This window comes from Manis javanica, chromosome 3, assembly GCF_040802235.1.
Source record: "Manis javanica isolate MJ-LG chromosome 3, MJ_LKY, whole genome shotgun sequence".
NCBI lineage: Eukaryota > Metazoa > Chordata > Mammalia > Pholidota > Manidae > Manis > Manis javanica.
Window position 1 is genome coordinate 14,080,512 of NC_133158.1, and position 18,942 is coordinate 14,099,453.

Consider the following 18,942-nt stretch of genomic DNA (forward strand, 5'->3'; position numbering starts at 1 on the left):
TTCCGTCCTTGTTCAGGAGGCTCCTGCCACACGCTGACCCAAGGAGGCCCTGCTGGGCACGCTGGACTACGCTCCCCAGGGAGCAAGGCTCTGCCATTCTAGCACCGGCCACCTGAGGGCTCTCCGGGGCCTGGGGACTCAGTGCCACGGCCACGGGAGGTAATTGATCCTGCCACCAGGACAGGGCAGAGTCCCGCCAAGATGGGCCAGGAGATAGAAAGCCAGGAACGATGACCCACTTTCACTCAAAACTCCCATCCATGCATGGGCACCCCTGGGTCTCAAAAGCCATGCTTGTTTCTCTCTGGCCAATGCTAACATGGCTATGCAGTTCTTTCTCTTGGCTTCGTCTTCCCCTAAATGAATCAATGCACCCTTATTTTCTTTTCCCCTTCCCCCCTCTCCCTGGCAACCTGCTACCCTGCACACAGGGGGTGCTCCCCCCACCCCACCTGAGCTGTCTGGCTCTGCCCCCTGCGGGAAGCAGGGAGGAAAACCAGGCTGCCTACCAGTAAGCTAGCGGCACAGATCCTGGCGGATTCGGGTTGGCAGGGAAAGGGAAAGAGACGGCAGTGATGGGGTACAAGGTGGCTAAAGTACCCCTTAAGGCCAGGCTCACACCCCAGAGATTCCACCACAGAGCATCCACACAGCCCCTCTCGTAGGGTGTGAAGAAGTGGCAATGAGTGGCTCTCCTCAAACTTATGTCTCTGCACCCAGAGGGTGGGTGGGAAGGACCCCACCCCCTGCGTGTGACATGGTGGAGCTACCACACCACACAGGGCATGCACCTCTCCCCATAAATGCTTCCTGGCTGGTCAGGAGTCAGGGTGAGGGCTGGCAGAGCACAGGGGGCCACCCAGGACCTCACAGGCTGTGCGGTCAGCGAGAGTGGTGGGCCTCACCAACCAGGACTTGCATACAGGTTTTCCCTCAACCTTAAGTTCACGTTACCCCACTTTGCTTCTGCAAATGACCTGTTTTCACTGACCGAAAGAAATTTAAAGATGATTTCTGCTTTTTATGAAATGGTAACTGCTTCTCTGCTTTATGCCATTTCAGCTCACGAGAAGTCTCACAGAACGCCTTCTGGTGGGGAGTCTGTAAGTGGAGGCACAGTGAGACACAACGACCTCACTCACCATTTCCAAACACGATGACCCCCTCCCTCATGGCCTCCCTGCCAGTTCAGCCTTGGGCACCGAGGGGCCACGGCACTCTGCACTGAGGCCACGGCCCACGCCACACGGCAGAGGTAGGCTGCACAGCCCATCACTGCTCCGCAGGCTCAAACACGTGGGCACGGGGAAGGTGGAGGTACATGGGTACTGCTGGCAGGCACAGTATCGTGGCAGAACCTTTCCCCTCTCCTCTTCTGCATATTATTTTAAGGGCTCACCAATTATGTAAACAAATTGATATTTTACAAAGCAGTAACACGACCTCAGACACTGAACTTTGGCCCTTGATCCTTACATAAAGGAGCACCCGTGTGCCAGTCCCGAGGCAGAGGGCTGTCCGGGTGGGGACACAGGGGCAGGCCTGAGCAGCACCGGCCCTTCCTCAAAGGGTGCCAGCAGGGCGGGGTCACCACAGAGTGCCACCAACATTCACCAGGCACCCGCTCCTCTGGGAAGCACGGTGCTGGCTCCCAGAATCCCCCTCTTGAGCCCCCGAGCCCTAACATTCCCAGGGCACAGACTCCTCCGGGTGGTGCAACCTCCAAGGGCCTTTGTAGCTGGAGCCGGAGAATGGTGCCCTGGGGGCCTCCACAGCCCCCGGGAATGGCTGCCTCTGGAGCAGGGAGCAGCAGGACTCCAGCAGGACTCCAGCAAGGAGGCTCAGAGCGCTTCTGTCTCAGAAGAAATGTGGCCCTAGCAGCAGGGACACTGGTCTCAAATCTAACATTTTCTCAGGCTTACCAGGACCAGACCCAGGCTGGGCTCATTTAACCTCACAATGACCGGAGAGGCAGAGACCACCGCGGCTCCCCTCGCCCAATGGACGTGAGCCCACAGACAGTGCTGAACCCCACATACAGCATTTTCTCCTATGTATACATGCCTGTGATAAAGTTTAACTTATAAATGAGGCACAGGAAGAAATTAACAACTAATAATAAAGTAGGACACTTAAAACAATATACTATAATAAAAGTTAACATGCATGTGGGACCTCTCTCAAAATCTTACTGTGCTGTACTTCCCCTTCCTCCTGTCATGAGGATGTGAGATGGTAACACGCTCACGTGGTCAGAGGAAGTGGGGCAAACGACACAGGCCCTGGGATGCAGCGCTAGGCTACCAGTGACCTGCGGGTACAGCAGGATGATCACCTGCTTCTGGACCTCAGGTCATTAAAACCATGGAGGGCGAGCGGCAGACAGGCGAGGGTGTGTGTGTCACCATGGACACTTTGCAGACAGTGACGCTGAGGCACAGGGAGCTCAGGGCAGCAGAAAGCAGTGGCTGGACTGGGCACGGAACTGCCCACAGGGGAAGTGAGCAGAGGCAGCCACGGGGAAGGGGGCTCCTCTGGACAGGACCCTGTGCCTCCCACCCCTCTCAGTTCCCACCAGGGCCACCCTCTGGGTCTATGCTGTGAATGGAGACAGGCCTGACTCCACAGATGCAGGGGGGCAAGCCCTGTCGTGGGCCGCCGCACAAGCACCCCATGCCCACAGGCTTCCCAGGGCCTCAGCTGAGCAGGTTGGCACACAGTTGCTACAAGGCCGAACCAGCCCTCCCCTATTTACACGGACGATGACTGGTGTGGTCCCTGGAGACATGGGTGAGAAGGCTTGTATTTCCTCAGGCAGCAAGTGAGACAGCACAGAACTGGGCCTCTCCAGGGAGCAGAGACTTGCTCACCCCTTGCTCCTCACCGCACCAACAGAAGGCACCTGCTAACCCAGACTCAGAGAGGGCAAGGTCCTGGTCTGTGCCACCCAGCTCACCAGCATGCGAGCCCAGAGATCCTCCAACTCCAGGCTGTGCTATTTTCCGGAGGCTCAGAGGCAACAAGACACTATATCTGATGGCCTGTAGCCGACAGCCAAGACTATGGGTGCCAGGGTCCCCTGAAATTCCCTTGGGGACCACAGAGGAAGCCTCCCCCCACTGTGCTTTGCTTCCCATGCCAGCTTCCCGGCAGCTCTGCAGTTCCAGCAGGGGAGGAAGCTGCTTCAGCACTTGGCTGCAGCCTCTGGGACAAGATCCTCCCCCCTCTGGGGACAGGAACCACTGGTGTGCCTTTAAAAATAAAACCGGCCTGCTTCCTGCCCCATCTGGAAGACTTTTGATCTCCTGATCATATGATCTGAGATATCTCTTACCACGCAATTTCCCAAGCCTCCACCATATGGCCTGACTGCACTCTGGCTGTTAAGGTTGTGCATGGATGGGATTAAGAACTCGGTTCTTCAAGGTGGTCCTTACCTACCCTGAAATGGTAAGATCAGCTGCTGCGGCCAAGTGGCCCTGTGTCCAGCACCCCTGTTCTTCACCCCAGACCCGTGGCAGCCTCCCATCTGGCCCACTCTGGGTTCCCACAGGAGCCGACACTTGCTCTGTTTCGTTCTTGAAACCACAAGCTTTGATTCTCTTCTTTGCTTCAGGTTTTTAGAAAACACACCATCATGGACCTAAATGTAAAATGTAAACTACAGACTTTTAGGAAAAACACAGGAGAAAATCTTCAGGATCTAAAGCCAGGCCAAGTTCTTAGATGTGACACTAAAAGCACAATCCGAAAAAGTAGAAATACACTGGACTTCAACAAAATTAAAACCATTTGCTCTGAGAAAGACCCTGTTAAGTTGAAAACACAAGGAACCAACTGGGAGAAAGTATTTTTAAACCACACATCCAATAAAGAAGCATTATCTAGAATATATAAAGGACTCTCAAAACTCAACAGCAAAAAAAAAAACCAAAAAAAAAAAACCAACCCAACTAGAAAATGGGCAAAAGACATGAACAGACATTTCCCCAGAAAGACCACACAAATGGCAAATAAACACATGAAATGATGCTCGACAGCATGAGCCATTAGGAAACACAAATTAAAAGTACGATGAAATACGATATACCTACTGAATGGCTAATAGGAAACAATGCAGACATGCAGATCATTCATACATGGCTGGTGGAAATGTAAGAGGTACAGCCACTCTGGCAAAGTATGGCAATTTCTTTAAGAACAAAAATACAAGTGCCATACAATGCACAGAACTGCCATACAATGCAGCAGTTATACTCTGGGGCATTTATCTCAGAGAAATGAAAAGTTTTGTTCACATAAAAACCGGTATGTGAATGCTCATGGCAACTTTATTCACGATAGGCAAAATCTGGAAACACCCCAGATGTCCTTCAATAGACAAATGGTTAAACCAAGTGCAGAACATCGGCATCAGGGAACATTATCCTGCTATAAAGAGGAATGGATGACACATGCAGTACCCTGGATGAATCTCCAGAGAAGAATGTTTGACTGAAAAAAAGCCAACTCAAAAGGCTGCATGCTGTGTGACTCCATCTATATAACATTCTTTAAATGGAAAAATCTATATATGGAGAACATACTAAAAATTGCCAGGGTGTAGGGGCAGGAGGGAGATGGGTGTGGGTATAAAAAGGCAACAGCAGGGATGGAAAAGCCTAGTACCTTGAAGGCGCCACATCAATATCCTGTTGATGAAACATTTTGCTAAGATGTTACCAGGGAAAACTAGGTGAATACAAGACTCTTTCGACATTTTTTACAACTGCATGTGAATCTACAATTATCGCAAAATAAAAAGATTAATTAAAACACAAAAACCATGTCAGGATGCTCACAGCTGAACCAGACAGAGGCCCTGGTGGCATGCACGATGGAATCTGCCAGCCTCTCCAGATTTTCCTTCAAACCAGCAACAACTTACCCAGTAGGACTCAGTACTAAGGGCCAAGAACCAAATACTGCTCAGCTCTGGGGGATTTCTGAAATCTGGGTAAGTATGAACAGTTCAATTACCTTCCACTGTTTAGTAAAGAACTGGAGGGCTGGACTCCTCGTGAGAAAGGTGTGGCCAGCGAAGCTGCTGGAAGACCAGTGTGGCTGCCATCTGGCTTCTCAAGAGCCAGCACTGGGCCCTGTGTCTGCTACATCAGCTGAGCCCCAGCACTGCCCTGCCAAGCAGGAGGGCTCGCTGGGTGCCCACAGCTACACGCAGAAGGCCTGCACAGCCAGCCACAAGAGTCCCAAAGCGTCCCTGGAGAGCAGCAGCCCTGGGAGGAGCTCCATGGAGAGGGTTCTAGAACGGCAAGGTCGGTCCTCGCTGTGGGCCCTGGCAGCCTCCCACACAGCTCAGCAAAAGAAAAGTGCTGACAAGGGCTCCAATAAAGGTACCTTCCCGTTCTGCTCGAGTCTGCGTTTGCTAAACTGACATGAGCACAGGACCCTTTCTTCATGAAGCAACTATTAACATCTTGCAGTACAAGCGGGGGGTGGCCCGTTTGACATGGGAAACACCACACTTCACTGCCTCACAGGTAAAGGCTCTTTCATGTCCTGTAGCAAAGGCGCTCCCCTTTAACTGTGGGTTTTCTCCATTTTCTGACTATGGAAAAGGAGTGCCGAGGGCTGGACGCATGGCAGGATCTACAGCGACTCCCCCTCTTCTCTTTGGAGGAAGCCTTTCCCCAAACCACCTGTCAGCTCGCCAGGTGAGCAGAGGCCCGGAAAGCCCTTCTCTTGCTAGAATAAGGACAATTTCACAGCCAAGCCACCCCAGGCTTGGAAAGCAGCAGGATACGGAATCAAACACGGGCGGTGCGCCTAGGGCCCACTCCCTTCTGGCCAAGTCACACTGCCTGCCGCGGGCCGTGTCTACCACCTTCTCTCCTCTAACACCCTGCTGGCGTTTCAGCAAACCAGAGAAAATGAGGGAGTCCTATTCCTCAGCTGAAAAGAGCCATGGCCTCTAGAACCCCACCCCCCCAGGACCGTTTCTGTTGTTACCTGCCCCACGTTCATCCTTCCACCTGGATGCTAAATCCACTGCCACCTACTCTGCAATCACTTATTCTGAGATCTTATTTAACCTATTCATTCATTCAAAATGTGTGTGGGCTGCCTATTATGCACAGCTGTTGTAAGAAAAAGGTACATCTGTAGAATCATCCTTCCCCCTTATCCCATCCCCCAAGGCCGAAAACACAAAACACAAAACACACACTTGAGGAGACAGAGAAAGACACAGAAATAATGGGCGCATTGACAGATGGGGACACAGTGTTGTCAGGGAAGAAGGGCAGGAGAGGGACGGCCATTCCAGACCAAGGGGATGACACAGACAGGGCAGGGAACCCAGAGACAAGGTCTGCATGGACACTGTGTGCAGTCTGATGTTCAGGCCAAGGCAGGGAGAAATGGAGCCAGGAGCCAGGAGCGGGCCACCAGCAGCACATACTTCACCAGCTGGCAGGTGTGCCGTGCATAGTTGGAGGTCAGAGCGCTCGGAGTCACAGGGGAGGGAACGTGGAGAGAAGGCAAGGGCCAACCCTGGACGCCTTTGGAGCCAAGGCCATGAGCATCCCCTTTAGGAACGAGGTGTGGGTCTCGGGTTTGGCAGTGGACAGGAAGAAGTGGCCGGGATGCTAACCCCTCACCATTTAAGCAGACTTGTCAACACAGGCGCTCAGCAGGCCCATAGGACAGAACTCATCAGCATCAGAGCCTCTGCCAGGAGCCTGGGGTCCCACCACTGGTGAGTCACCTACGACAGAAGTTGTCACCTGGTGTGTACACTGGTTCCAAAGGACACACACTCTGGACCCCATGCCAAGCCTGAAGAAGAGGAAGCAGCCCCGTAAGTATTCTTGGCCAGGGTTACGTGTGGCTGATACGGAACCAGTCCCATTCCTTACGGGTGAGGGAACAGAGGCCCTGGGAGGTGACGTGTGGAGGACCCTGTCGCGGGGTGTCCAGCACATCAGGCCTAGCAGCTGAGGGGCTGGACCCTGGCTCCCGCTGAGCATGGCTGGTGCTGCCCAGGGGGAGGCCGTGTGCATGCACCGCAGGAGGGATGCTTCCTCTGTCCCAGGCTGCGGCAGCCCCCTCACTGCGGGATGACTTGCACTCTGTGGTCAGGAGGGAGGAGGTGCTCTGCTGGGTGATGTCCCAAAAGAGGACAGACCAGGGTTCTCTGCTCCAGTGCCACTAGGCAGCAGCTACGTGAGAGGCAGACAGGCCCCTCACCCACGTGTCTTCTCTTCCCAGAGGTGACCAGTGAGGACACCAAGGCAGGCGAAGGATAAACCTTGGCCTCACCCAGGAAGTTGATCTGCCGATGTCCACCATGCACAGCAACAGTGTTTTCTGAATCCATTTCCCTGGTAATGTATGGAGATGCGCAGGAGGGAGGGACTCTGTTTAGAGAATGAGGGGAGGTGAACACAGGCGTGCGCCTCTTACAAGGAACCACAATTACTGAAGAATCACCCAGTGGGGCTCTTGTTGGCACACACTGGAGAATGAAGGGCAGGGGCTGGCCTGGCCAACAGGCAGCCCCAGGGGGTGAGCAGGGACCGAGAAGGGGGAGCCCTCACTCTGACTCCCAGAACCAAACAACAATTGTGAGGCAGAAAAACTTCACTACGGGTGCTGAGAACCACTGCTTCCCGCTTGTAAGAAAGAATACACTTAATTTGGAGAAAATGTTGCATTCTTTAAAAAGCCCAAGAGAATTTTTCCATTTCCAAAAATCTAGTCATTCGTGACTTATCAAAGGGTCTGATTCCAAACACAACCCTCACAAAATCCCATCGCTTGGTTACCAAGGTAAGCTCTGCAGCTCTGTTACATTTCAGCACGGCTTTTGGGTGGGATCAGAGGGGAACTTAGCTTTCTATAGCGTTTATATTTTTAAGAAGAAGAGCTAAGTCTTACTTTTGGAATTATGAAGAAAAGGGTCTTTGAAGGGCCTAAAAGTTTTGCCTGTCATTTTATGATAAGGAGGGTTTTTTATTCACCATTATAACGGAACTCCTCTGATGTACGGACAGAATGCAACGAAAGACGGGAGGGCCCGCTTTCAGGGGGAGAAGTGACCCAGAACAGGCAGTAGGCGCAGTCAGGCTCTGGGATCACCCAGTGCGGTGACCGTGAGGATCAGACCCAACACCCTCCCCCGTGCCCGCAAAGACAAAGCGGTGCCCTAGCCGCTGGATGTGGCTGACTTCATAAGGTCTTCCAATCAAATCAGTGGTGAGAAAGAGGTGACTCAGACCTCTAATGGGGACCCCAGAATCCCAAGTGCTAAATTGTACACCAGCCTTAGTACTGATTTCCTCTCCACACAGAGCAAAAAAGACAGAGTGGCAAGCAGGGTGGCAGGGGAGCCTGAGCATCTTACATGAGGGGATGAGGGGACAGGGAGCACAGGACCTTTCACCTGCAGTCACGCAGCTTGTGGATTATTAAAACTGGTGGCACATCAAAATGAGCCCAAGAGCTTGGCAAACACCCCAGCCTGCATCCCTCCCCGAAGCCCCCTGCCTGAGGGTTTGACTTAAATGGCCTGGACTGGGCCCTGGGTGTGTGGGCTTTATAAAGCTCCTCAGGTCATCCCACTGGGCAGCCAAGGATGAGAGCCTCGGCTGACCCATGTGCTCGGTGTTCGGGGCTCGCTGCACCTATCCAGGTGGAGGAACAGGAATGCGCAGCTCAACTGCGCTCAACACCTCCCACAACAGGAGTTAGTACTCGAGACAGGTAAGGACCCCCCTCCACCCCCAACCCACACACGTGAGCACTGGGTACCTGCAAGGGCGGGCTGTCTTTAGGGGATGTAAGCAGCCTCCGTGTTCAGCGTGGAGACCCCCAAATGCTCGGGGACACAGCAGCAAAACCAGGATCAACTCCGCCCACACCAAACGGTGCTGGGTGGGAAGTGGTTAGTGGTGACACAGCATCTCCCACTTGGCACACATCCCCCGCACACTAGGCAGCGTGTTGAGGACGTGCAGTATATTAGTGAATCCCCACAATCCGCTGGAGCGGCGAGTATGGCATAAGCAAGCAAACGGGGGCCGGTGAGGGCACGGCCAGGGCAATGAGGTGGGTGCAAACCCAGATCTCTCTCAGCCACTACGCACAACACCCTGTCTCTACAGAGCCCTGGAACTCAGGAGGAGAAGACCCATCTGCACCTACCTTTGCGGCCGAGCCAGCTGCAGAAGGATCCCTGACCTTTGCAAACTACTTTTACAGCAGCACCCTTGTCCCCCCGCTCCGTCCCTCCCCAGTGACAAGTGCTTCTCAGCCCCAGGCAGACTCTTCACCCACGCAATTGAGCAGAGACCAGTGGCCCCAGGAGGCCACCCCATGAGGGCCCCACAGTGCACCCCACCCCCCTGCCATCCTGGGCAGTGATGAGAAGCCACAAATTGGCATCTTTATGTCAGTTGATTGGGTCTGAAAGGCATCCAGAAGTGAGGAAAATGGAGGAATTTGCCTGGAAGCGACGTCCCGAGGCAGATGGCCGCTCTCCGAGAGGCTCTGCCACAGCTAAAGAACCAGCCTGGGACCTGCAGAGACTGACAAGGTGTCTTTCCCTCACGGTGCCCTTACACAATGGATGCGCACACCAGCTCAGACTAACTGGCCCGTGGGTGTGATACGGAGGGGCGGCAAGGGGCGGCCTGATCTCAGGGCAGGAAACGGCCTTCCTGGGGCTCTGCATCAGTTAACGGAGGTCACACTGCGGGCTGCAGGCGGTTCACCTGGGGCAGCATTAGAGGTGTGCACACAACGTCGCGCTGGCTTGGCCCGGGGGTGGGGGGGGAGGGGGGAGCCTATCATCCGCACCACAGAGCAAAATCGGAGCCTTCTGGCTGCACCCCCAGGGCCCCTTTCTAACATAATGTGGTATGGTCAGCATGTGAAATGAGAGGACTCTTCCAGGCCCTCAGACCATATACCTTCTTGTAAGCATAACTCCCAGAGGTGGAGAGAAACGAGATCAAGAAGCACCTATGCCACTTCCTGTGTGACCTTAAGCAAGTTTCTTGCCCTCTCTGTGCCTTCGGTGCCTCATCTGGAAAATGCACTTAACAATGGACCCTGTCTCCTGAGACTGCAGAGGTGTTACAACCAGATGAGGCCTCTGAAGGCTCCTAGAAAAACGCCGGCCAACCTCAGTTTGCCGCACACACGGACCATCATACTCTTTCATCTCAGAAGGCTGGTCCATACGAGAAAGCCAACATTTCGACCTTTTTTTGAAGTACAAAATGGGCAATTTCATATGACTTACCCTAACACACTGAGAAAACCATTCCACCTTTAAAAACCCTTGCCTTTGAACAAGCAGGGTGAATCTAGCGCTCCCTCCCCATCGCATGACCACAACAGGCCTTATGAAAGGAAGGTCTGGTATAAATGCAAACATATTTCTTCCACTTGGGCTATAAAAGCTGAAAATGGCTCCCAGGTGTGAGCAGACACAATAGGCCCTGCCTTCTCTGCAAGGTCACCTGGCGGGTCAAAGTCAAGCCGGCCATTTTCGGATTAGGTGCACACGCTCACGGGGGTTCCCCAGCGGTAAGTGGATTAGAGAAGCCACCTGCAGGAAGTGGCGAGGGGGAGGAGGAGGAGGAAATGGTCCCAGTTGGAAGGAGGCTGTTGATACAGGCAGGGGCCAGCGCCTTTCACACGGGAGAGTGTGGGACCCACAGAGCGGCTGGGCTTCCGGGCTGCAGCTCACATGGCCCAGCAGGGCGCTCGGCACCCATGTGGCAAGGAGAGGCCCTTCCCTCCAAGACCATCCACGCTTTACCAGTGCCCCTATTCCCACCGGAGTTTGGACTCTATTTAAAGCTTATGTGGTCTTCAGGAAAAATGGCGAGGGAGAAGGGGGTAGCTAAACACACAACACACACCAGCTCTCAACAAAAGGACCTAAGCTTCTGAGCCCCCGCAGGAGGCCGTGACCGCACGGCCGAGCTCCTACCCCACCAGTTCTCCCCTTCCCCGGCTCCCCAGACCCCACAGCAGCTGCTCGCCTCACTTTCTCCGCAAATGACTTGCAGATGTACAGCCCCTCGGCTGCCTCCCCACCCCAACACTCAAAGGAAGGAAGAGAGAGGGGGAGGGGGAGAAAAGAAGGAAGATGACAAGTCCTGGCTGTGTGGGGGGGACCCGGCAGGCTCTGGCCAGGCCACGGGGCTCCTTCCCTAGCAGGGGCTCACTCAGACCAGGCGAGGGGCAGGCTGCACGATAGAACCCCGCGGAAGTTTCGGGGGCAGAGAGCTGCTTTCTTTGTAAACTGGGTGTTGAATCTCCTATTTTGAGGCTCCCTGGTGGTAGCCAGTGTCTGATGAGGCTGCAGCTCCAGGAACAAGGGGTCCTGTTCTGCTTTCCGACAGAAGCTCGAGGGCCCTACCTCCCAGCCTGCTCTTCTGCAGAGGGAAGAATGGGGCAGGTGGGGGTGGACTGGCCTTGAAATGGAGCTAGCCACGTCCTCCGGGAACTCCTCCAAGCACCCAACATGTTGTCGAGCATGCAGATGCTCCACCTGCTGCCTGGAACTTACACTCACTGGTCGGGGTGAAGGGAAAGGAGGGCCACACAAGGGCGCGCAGCAGCCATGATGTCACTCCCAACGGAGACCGGATGGTCTGAGCCCATCAGGGACAGCGGGGATGAGTCCCTCAGGCACTCCCCAGCCCTGTCTTGTATTACAACTGCTGTTTACCCATCTTTCTCTGCTGCTAGGCTGTGAGTTCCCTGAGCGCAGGAACTGCGGCCCTTGGGTGCACATCTGTCACACCGGGCTTCATGGGGGCGTGAGCCTGCACACCTCACGGTGGCCTCAGAGCCTTGCCAATAAGCTCGTGGTCTCCACAAGCCAGTCCAGGCTTCCTCCACTTTCCCATCACCTCTTTCATTCACTCCCAACAAGGACTGACGGCCTTCTGGTGGCAGGAAGCCTGGGAAATGGAAGGTAGGTACCCAGGTCACAGACAAAGGGGGCTTGGGGGTGGGTGCCCCCATTAGGAGAGGAGGGAACTGCCCTTCTTTCAGATGCTCCTGTTAACTTCCACCAGGAACAAAGCGGTACAGTTCAAGTCTTAGGTGAGGGCAAAGGTTTATCTGATAATAACTGATAATCAGCAGGAAGGTGAATGGTGCTAAAGAATGACTCCCTGCACTGGGTCCTGCCCCAGAAGGCAGTGCCATAAGAGCTGTTAAAATACCCACACACCAAGATAATAGCAGATATCCTGCCAGGCGAGGCTGTTGGCTAAGTGCTCCCTGCCTCTGGGTAACTGGGAAGCTGTGTTGGGGAGACTTGGGGACCACCAATAAACAGCGAATTCAGCAGAGCCGAACTGTGAGGTGGGTCTCAAATCCACAGCCACGGCCCGTCCTGGTCCACCGCCCAAGCTCACTGAGCGCCCACCACCCCCAGCACTTCCCTCAGAAGTGAATACCTTACCAGGGTTCTTCAGCCCTACAGTCCCAAATGCCTGTGGTCACCAGTGACATCAGGAATTTGTCTAAATAATTTACTGCTTTCCAAAAAGCTAAGCAGCTTGGTAATTATCTACACCTGAGCCTTCGGGGTTCCCCCCAAACCTCTATAGAAGCCCAGGCAGTGGTTCTCAAAGGTGCCTCCCAGACCAGCAGCACCAGCAGGGGACTTGGGAGCAAATTCTTCAGCCACATTCCATGCCTGCTGGCCTCCAGGCCCCGCCACCCATGTCGCAGTGAGCCTTCCAGGCGATTACGAAGGATGGTCCAGTCTGAGAACCGTTGGAAGGGGAAGCCGCAATCTCCCAAGGGAATGGGTGTGATGTTTCACCCAGGAGAAAGATGCGGTGCACACTAACAAGAATCCGGGCACATGAAGCAGACACTAGGGACATCTCAGAAGACTCAGAAGAGAAATTATGGCCCCCTTTTCATATACATTCCCCCGTTACTCTGTATTCTGACCAGGGCCAGAGCCTCCCTTCAGGGCCTGTGAACCCAACCAGCCCCAGGCTGACCGAGGAACAAGGACATGCGTGCAGCTCAGTTAAAAATGATTAGTGCCATTTACTGGCTTTTTAAAACCAACTTTGTTTAGTTTTTTCCTAAAGTGTATCAGCCATTACTAACTCCACACTCTTGAAGAGAATGCAAAAGATTCAGAGCAAGACTCCAGTGGCCCAGGTAGGGGTTACCTCTACAATGGCACCCAAGCGGACCCACCATGCTTCACCAGCAAGGCTCAGGAGACGCCGCTCTGAAGCAGGACGGGAAAGAGCTCCCCAATTCCACACTTCCAACTCTCCAACCTAAGTGCGCTCTTCACCTGAGGGTTCACGGGTGGTCCAGCAAATTCTTCCAAGGGAAGGACTGATAATCCCACATCCACCTCACCCCAAACACACATCTACAGCCCCACACGTCCAGCTACAAACCAACACAGAGCTTGAGATCACTACTCAACATTTTAAGACAAATTATTTTTTCATACTTTAAACATCATGTATTAAAAAAAAACAAAAAAGATTTTAACCTTAATGCTCTATTCTGTCTATAGATGATGACCTTTCCCCAGGTGGGGTTAAATGGAGAATGTGTTACGGGCAACTAAGGGAAGAGGCCTCAACCCAGCTCCTTAGGGGGAGAATACCCCAACACACACACACACGTGGTTTCGGGAATGCCAACCAACTATTTATTACTTCGTGTAATTTCATCTGTGCCTTATGCCTGATTATTAACAGCCTCAGCCACGTTGTGAGGTCGAGCCTGATTTTCTGCAATGCAGTTCTGGGTCTCTCTCTCCCTGCGTCCAGCGGGGCCTCTGAGGGACCCTACTTCCCACGCCAGCCCCGAGGGGCCGTGGCAGATCGCCATTGGCCCCAAGGCCTGCTCTTTAATTATGCTTTAATGGGAACTGATCTTCACATTAATGAGCCTGTAAAGAAGATGGATTCGGGCGTCCTTTCTGCAGGAGGGTTCACTAGGCACACGGGAGAATTAAAGATTGCTATTAATTTTACTTCCGCAGCAGATCCAGCCAGGAACACTGCTCCAGCCTTCACTGCCTTGCACGCCCTTAACCCCACCCAGGGCTCCTTCCACTTAACACTCTCCAGCTGGGGTCACAGACAGGCCACCAGGCTTCATTCCTCCCAGGTTTTATTCACCGGAAGTTATAGTAAAGGGACGTTAAAAATTTCATCCCTTTTACTTCATCAGTTTTTCTTCAGCTAAGAGGTCACAGAAAAATATTAACTGTGTAGTTAGAGCCCCCTTGTTATCATTATTTAAATTGTTCATATTCTAAGTCTCCCAGATGCATCTGCTAACATGAAAGAAAAACACTTTATTAAAAAAAGTTTGTTTGTTTGTTTGTTTGTTTAGAGAGAAGGGGATGGGAAGTGCACCTAAGGGGCATGGCAATTGTTTTGGGGATAATGACGATGCTCTGGAATTAGATGATGGTTGCACAACACTGAGAATGTATTAACAGTGCTGAACTATAAGCACTGAAGTGTTTAAAATGGTAAGTTTTATGTTAATTTTATCTCGGTGAAAATTATTTAAAAAAAAGAACTTTCTTTCAATGTCAGAGTGAAAGGTATTGCTGTGCGTTTTCAAAGACAACAGAAACCTAAGGAATTTTAATGGCACTATCACAAACTGACAGGCATTTGTGTGCACCTGAGCTGACTCTGGCTGCCTACCTAGGCCACAGGCAGAGGGACAGTGATGAACGACACAGCGCAGGTAAAGGACGAGGTCTAAAACACACCGCCAAACGGAAAAGCAGTTACATGGGAAACACACTGCAGCCGTCAGGCCGGAGACACAGCTGCCGCTGCCCGGCTTTAAAACTCAAGTCAGTTCCACAGTGAGCTCTTCACTCCTAGACAGAAGCTCAACCTTCTCCACTGTAAGCAATCTTCTCAATGATACAAGTGCAGTAACATCACAGGAAAAGCAGACATTTTTTTTTCACCAGAAATGTCACTTATGCATCAGGCAAAATTAGTGCTGACATGGGAATCGTAACTTGAGTTTCCTGGGCTTTGAATGAAATGGAAAAAAGAAAAGAAAACTTAAATGTGGAAATCTACCGGCAAATTTTGCCCCCATTAACGAAAGTCTGTTTCTTTTTCTGAGAACTTTTTTTTATCAAATTAAGTCCCTCACTCCAATCCAATCCTATTAAAAGCTTTCCTTGAGTTTTACGTTTTTGTTATTGAGGACAAATGGCTTTGGCACTGTCCTCAGAAGAATATGCAAATAAATCTGCTTTGACTAAATTTTAATTGAATTAGATGCCTTTAATCAGAAAGTATTAACCAACTGAAATTTTACTCAATGACTCCAGTTCCCAAGACTCTGCAAAACTCTTATTTCGAGACCCTGATAGTAAAGCCAGACGAGAAACAAAGCGCTTCCCACAAGGCCCTCCCGACCGTGACCCGCAGCAGGAGGGCAGGCCCCGGGGCCTGGCGGGACAGAGCACTTGTGCGAGCAACAGGCCAGGGCTAGTGCTGTAGCCTCAGGAAGTGGGAAACCAAACACAGAGATGGAGGAGAGCCGACTTCCAGGGGCAAACAAAATTCAGGGGCCAATGTCCACAATTTCAGGTGCTTGGGCTGAAAACTACAAGCCCGCTCCCTCCTGCTAAAAGACAGACTGCAGCAGGAGTGGTTATGGGTCATTTCTTGGTGACATTACTGCCCCTGCTCTCAGTTTCAGGGCACAGGAGGAGTATGAAAGCTACCAGGGTACGCTTCCCACCTGGCTTTGTTCAACAAACGAGACAAAAGCAACTTGTCCCAAGTCGTGGCATCACAGACAGAGCTGGACAGACGCATGTGTGGTCTGCCTCGTTCCCTGATGCACCTGCTTATAAACTTGTCCTAGAAGTTGTCCCAGATCTTCTTACACAGATGGCCTCGCCATCTAGTCTCTGCAAATTCTGCTTACTTTTCTGATCCTTTGCCTGCCCACAAAAGGGAAATGAGATGGGAAAAAAGACTGTAGAGACTGGGGACTGTGAAGGTGAACATTTCTGCAGCTACCTGACCTGCCACCTTTATGGACACTACGTTAGGGACTTGCTGCATGTGACAGCATTCAATTCTTTGACAAGGTCACTCTGGAATGGCCTCTGGGTCCAGCTGCAAAGGACAGGAAGTGCCTACTAAGTGTTTGTTGAATGTGTGACATGCTTTGAAGTTCTGTAAAGCCACAGACACATCAGCAGAACATGCTCTTCAAATGCTGAACGGCCAGAATCATCACGCAGGTAGAGATGCTAAGCAGTTTGCCTTCACAGGCCAGGGTAGGTCAGTAACTCCCATGTGCTGTCCCCTGTCATATTACCGCCTGTCCTTTGCACGGTCCACTCGGGAAACACAGGAAGACATGAAGGATGAGAGTAAAATCATCTATGATCCTGCTACCCAGAAGTCACGAGGCTGACCTAACTTTGCAGGCACTAAATCCAGGCATCTGGTTTCATTTCAGGCAACACAGGCCCCACAGAGAAAAGGATGATAAAGACCCTTCAGTTTCTGTGGTTTCAGAGAAATCACTGACCATGTCAGATGGAGACCAGCTTCAGGCCAAAGCAGGGCTGCCAGTGCTAACCTGCATCTCCCAAACTCCATCAGAACCAGGAGGGAGTCCCCCTCTCCTCTGCTTTACATATTTTAATACTGTCTAATTGGATCTTCAGGAACGAGACCGACCAGTCTCCCCAGCTCTGGGCACTCGCGCTGAGGAACAGAAACGTATTTGTGGCCAGCAGAGCAAGGTGGGATTCGAAGTGCTACAGGCCTTCAGGCAAGCTGGGGACACTGTGTGGTGCCCTGCTGGTGACCCAAAGTGATGTCTGTGGCCCTGGTCTCCCCACCAAGCTTCTCAAACTTGAATGAGTGGGCACATGGCCAGGGAACCTTGCTAAAGTAGCTTCAGATCCAACAGGCCTGAGATTCTGCATCCCTTAGGCTTGGCACAGATCCGACACTGCTGGTCCAGGAACCATACCTTTAAGAGACAAGGAGTTAAAAACCACCTTCTAGCACCTTGCTCTATGAACGTAAGGGATTATCACACCCCTCATTAGCTTTAGGTAAGTGTACCTCATTTAATTCAGCTAGCAACTAACACCTTCCAGATGGCGGCCACACAGGCCAATGGGCACAAAAAGAAAAGTCAAACCCTTGCCTGCTCTACTTAGGCAAAAGGGGCACAACCTTCATTCCAGCACTTCGCAGAAACAAGGACTGACTCCCAAATCCCGTGGCCTTAAAGGTGAGATCATGCCAAGGCCTAACGGGCTTTGTGACAAGTAGCCACCAGCCCAGTGCAGTAGCCACCATGCGTCAAACATCATACACTGTGCCTGATGCCAGGAGCTTTGTAGCCATGCCCCTCCTCTCAAACTTCTAGCTCACTTCCCCCATGTGCAAAACAAGTAAAGAACACATTCTGTAAATGAGAAAAATGACATTCAGAGAGACAGAGCTCTCCATGCAGGGCACAGGGCTGGGGCCACAATTCAAACTCCCTGCTCTCCCGACCCACCATGCCTTGAAAATGGCTAAGTCCAAGCCTGTGTTTTGTGAGGACGGGGCACCTTCTGAACACAGGGCCTGTTGCCAGCAAAAACCTGGCATCTGCAAGCTACACCAGCAATCATGTGGCTACACCTTCCCGTCAAGCCCATCTGCTCAGCCTGCTGAGCCTCGGTGTTGAGAAAGGATACGTATAGGTGAGCAAACGAGCTACAACTCTAGCAAAACCCCCTCTACCCCCTCAAAAAACATATATGCACAGCTGGAGTAGAAACAGGAAGTTCAGTGTGAAGAGGGAGGTGATCTACTGAGGAAGCTGACAATGGAATCAGGTTGAGAAAATGACTGACCTCACGACTGGTTTATCTGGAAAGACCTCTGGGTGAGTTTATGCACCCGCATGAGCACCGAAGTGGACAACTCATGGTGCTTCCTTCCGAGCAAAGGCTCTGCCGGCTCAAATGGAAACACCCCCACCCTTACCGTTTTCTTCACTTGCGTCCCTTTTCGCCCTTTTTCATCTCCAGTGGCTGTCTGTACACATTAACAGATGTGTGCCAGCACTTGACCGTGACAACTAATTCCCTTACTGTCATGTTGAGGTCAGAGGCCTGGGAGGTTTTTTTTTATTTAAAGCCATAAAAGTGAATTGAGTCACGTTACCAAATTCACTGCCACAAAAAGACCTGGCGGTCTTGTAATTCATACAGCTTCCTTTAACTCCAGTTTATTTGCCCAAAGTGCAGCTTAACCACTGGGACCTAGAAATATAATTATATGTACCTTTAGGTATAAAAAGACGAATTTCCCTCCAGGTTAGAGATGAGGCAAAACTTCCAGGTTTTAATTCTACAAACCGTAAAACAGCATTCATTTGTCATGATCACTAGGGCTATGTGAAGAAAGGCTGTTCTTCACCAGCAAGCACAGAACACAGGTTTTCTTGCCAGCAAGATACCACACGGCTTCGCCACACAGCCCGGGACCCCCCACACGGCACCACTTACAGAAAGAGAGAGACGACACGAGATGACGCAGCACCCAGGGAAGGTATGGCTGTCAACTCGTTGTTATTGAGGTACCTGTAATAACAAGAAGAAATTTATTGTTTAAATCATTTAAATGGCTAGTCTGAAATCATATGCGCACAAGACAAATAAAACAACAGTGCTGAGTTGGCCATGGTACGACTAATTGTAATGTTCCATAAAAAATAAAGAATTTTTTAAATGCTCGTTTCTTGAGACAGATAAGTCATGTGAGGTCACAAAAAAACAACCCTTTATCACAACCTTGATTTAGAGATAAACACTCAGTGGATATCTCATGTCCTCCATGTCCCCATCTAGTTCAGGAGCCA

The 18,942-nt window shown here is 51.8% G+C and overlaps 1 protein-coding gene across 3 annotated transcripts in view; it reads right to left on the bottom strand.

Moving 5' to 3' along the window:
- Positions 1-18,942, bottom strand: part of LRIG1 (leucine rich repeats and immunoglobulin like domains 1) — a 99,157-nt gene that overhangs the window by 36,949 nt on the left and 43,266 nt on the right. For 2 of the 3 annotated variants that reach the window (XM_073230868.1, XM_037019101.2), the window contains exon 3: positions 18,590-18,664. The exons of the other annotated variant lie outside the window; for it this stretch is intronic. In XM_073230868.1, the coding sequence (XP_073086969.1) occupies positions 18,590-18,664 (75 nt within the window). The remainder of the gene's footprint in view (positions 1-18,589; positions 18,665-18,942) is intronic. 3 annotated transcript variants of the gene reach the window in all.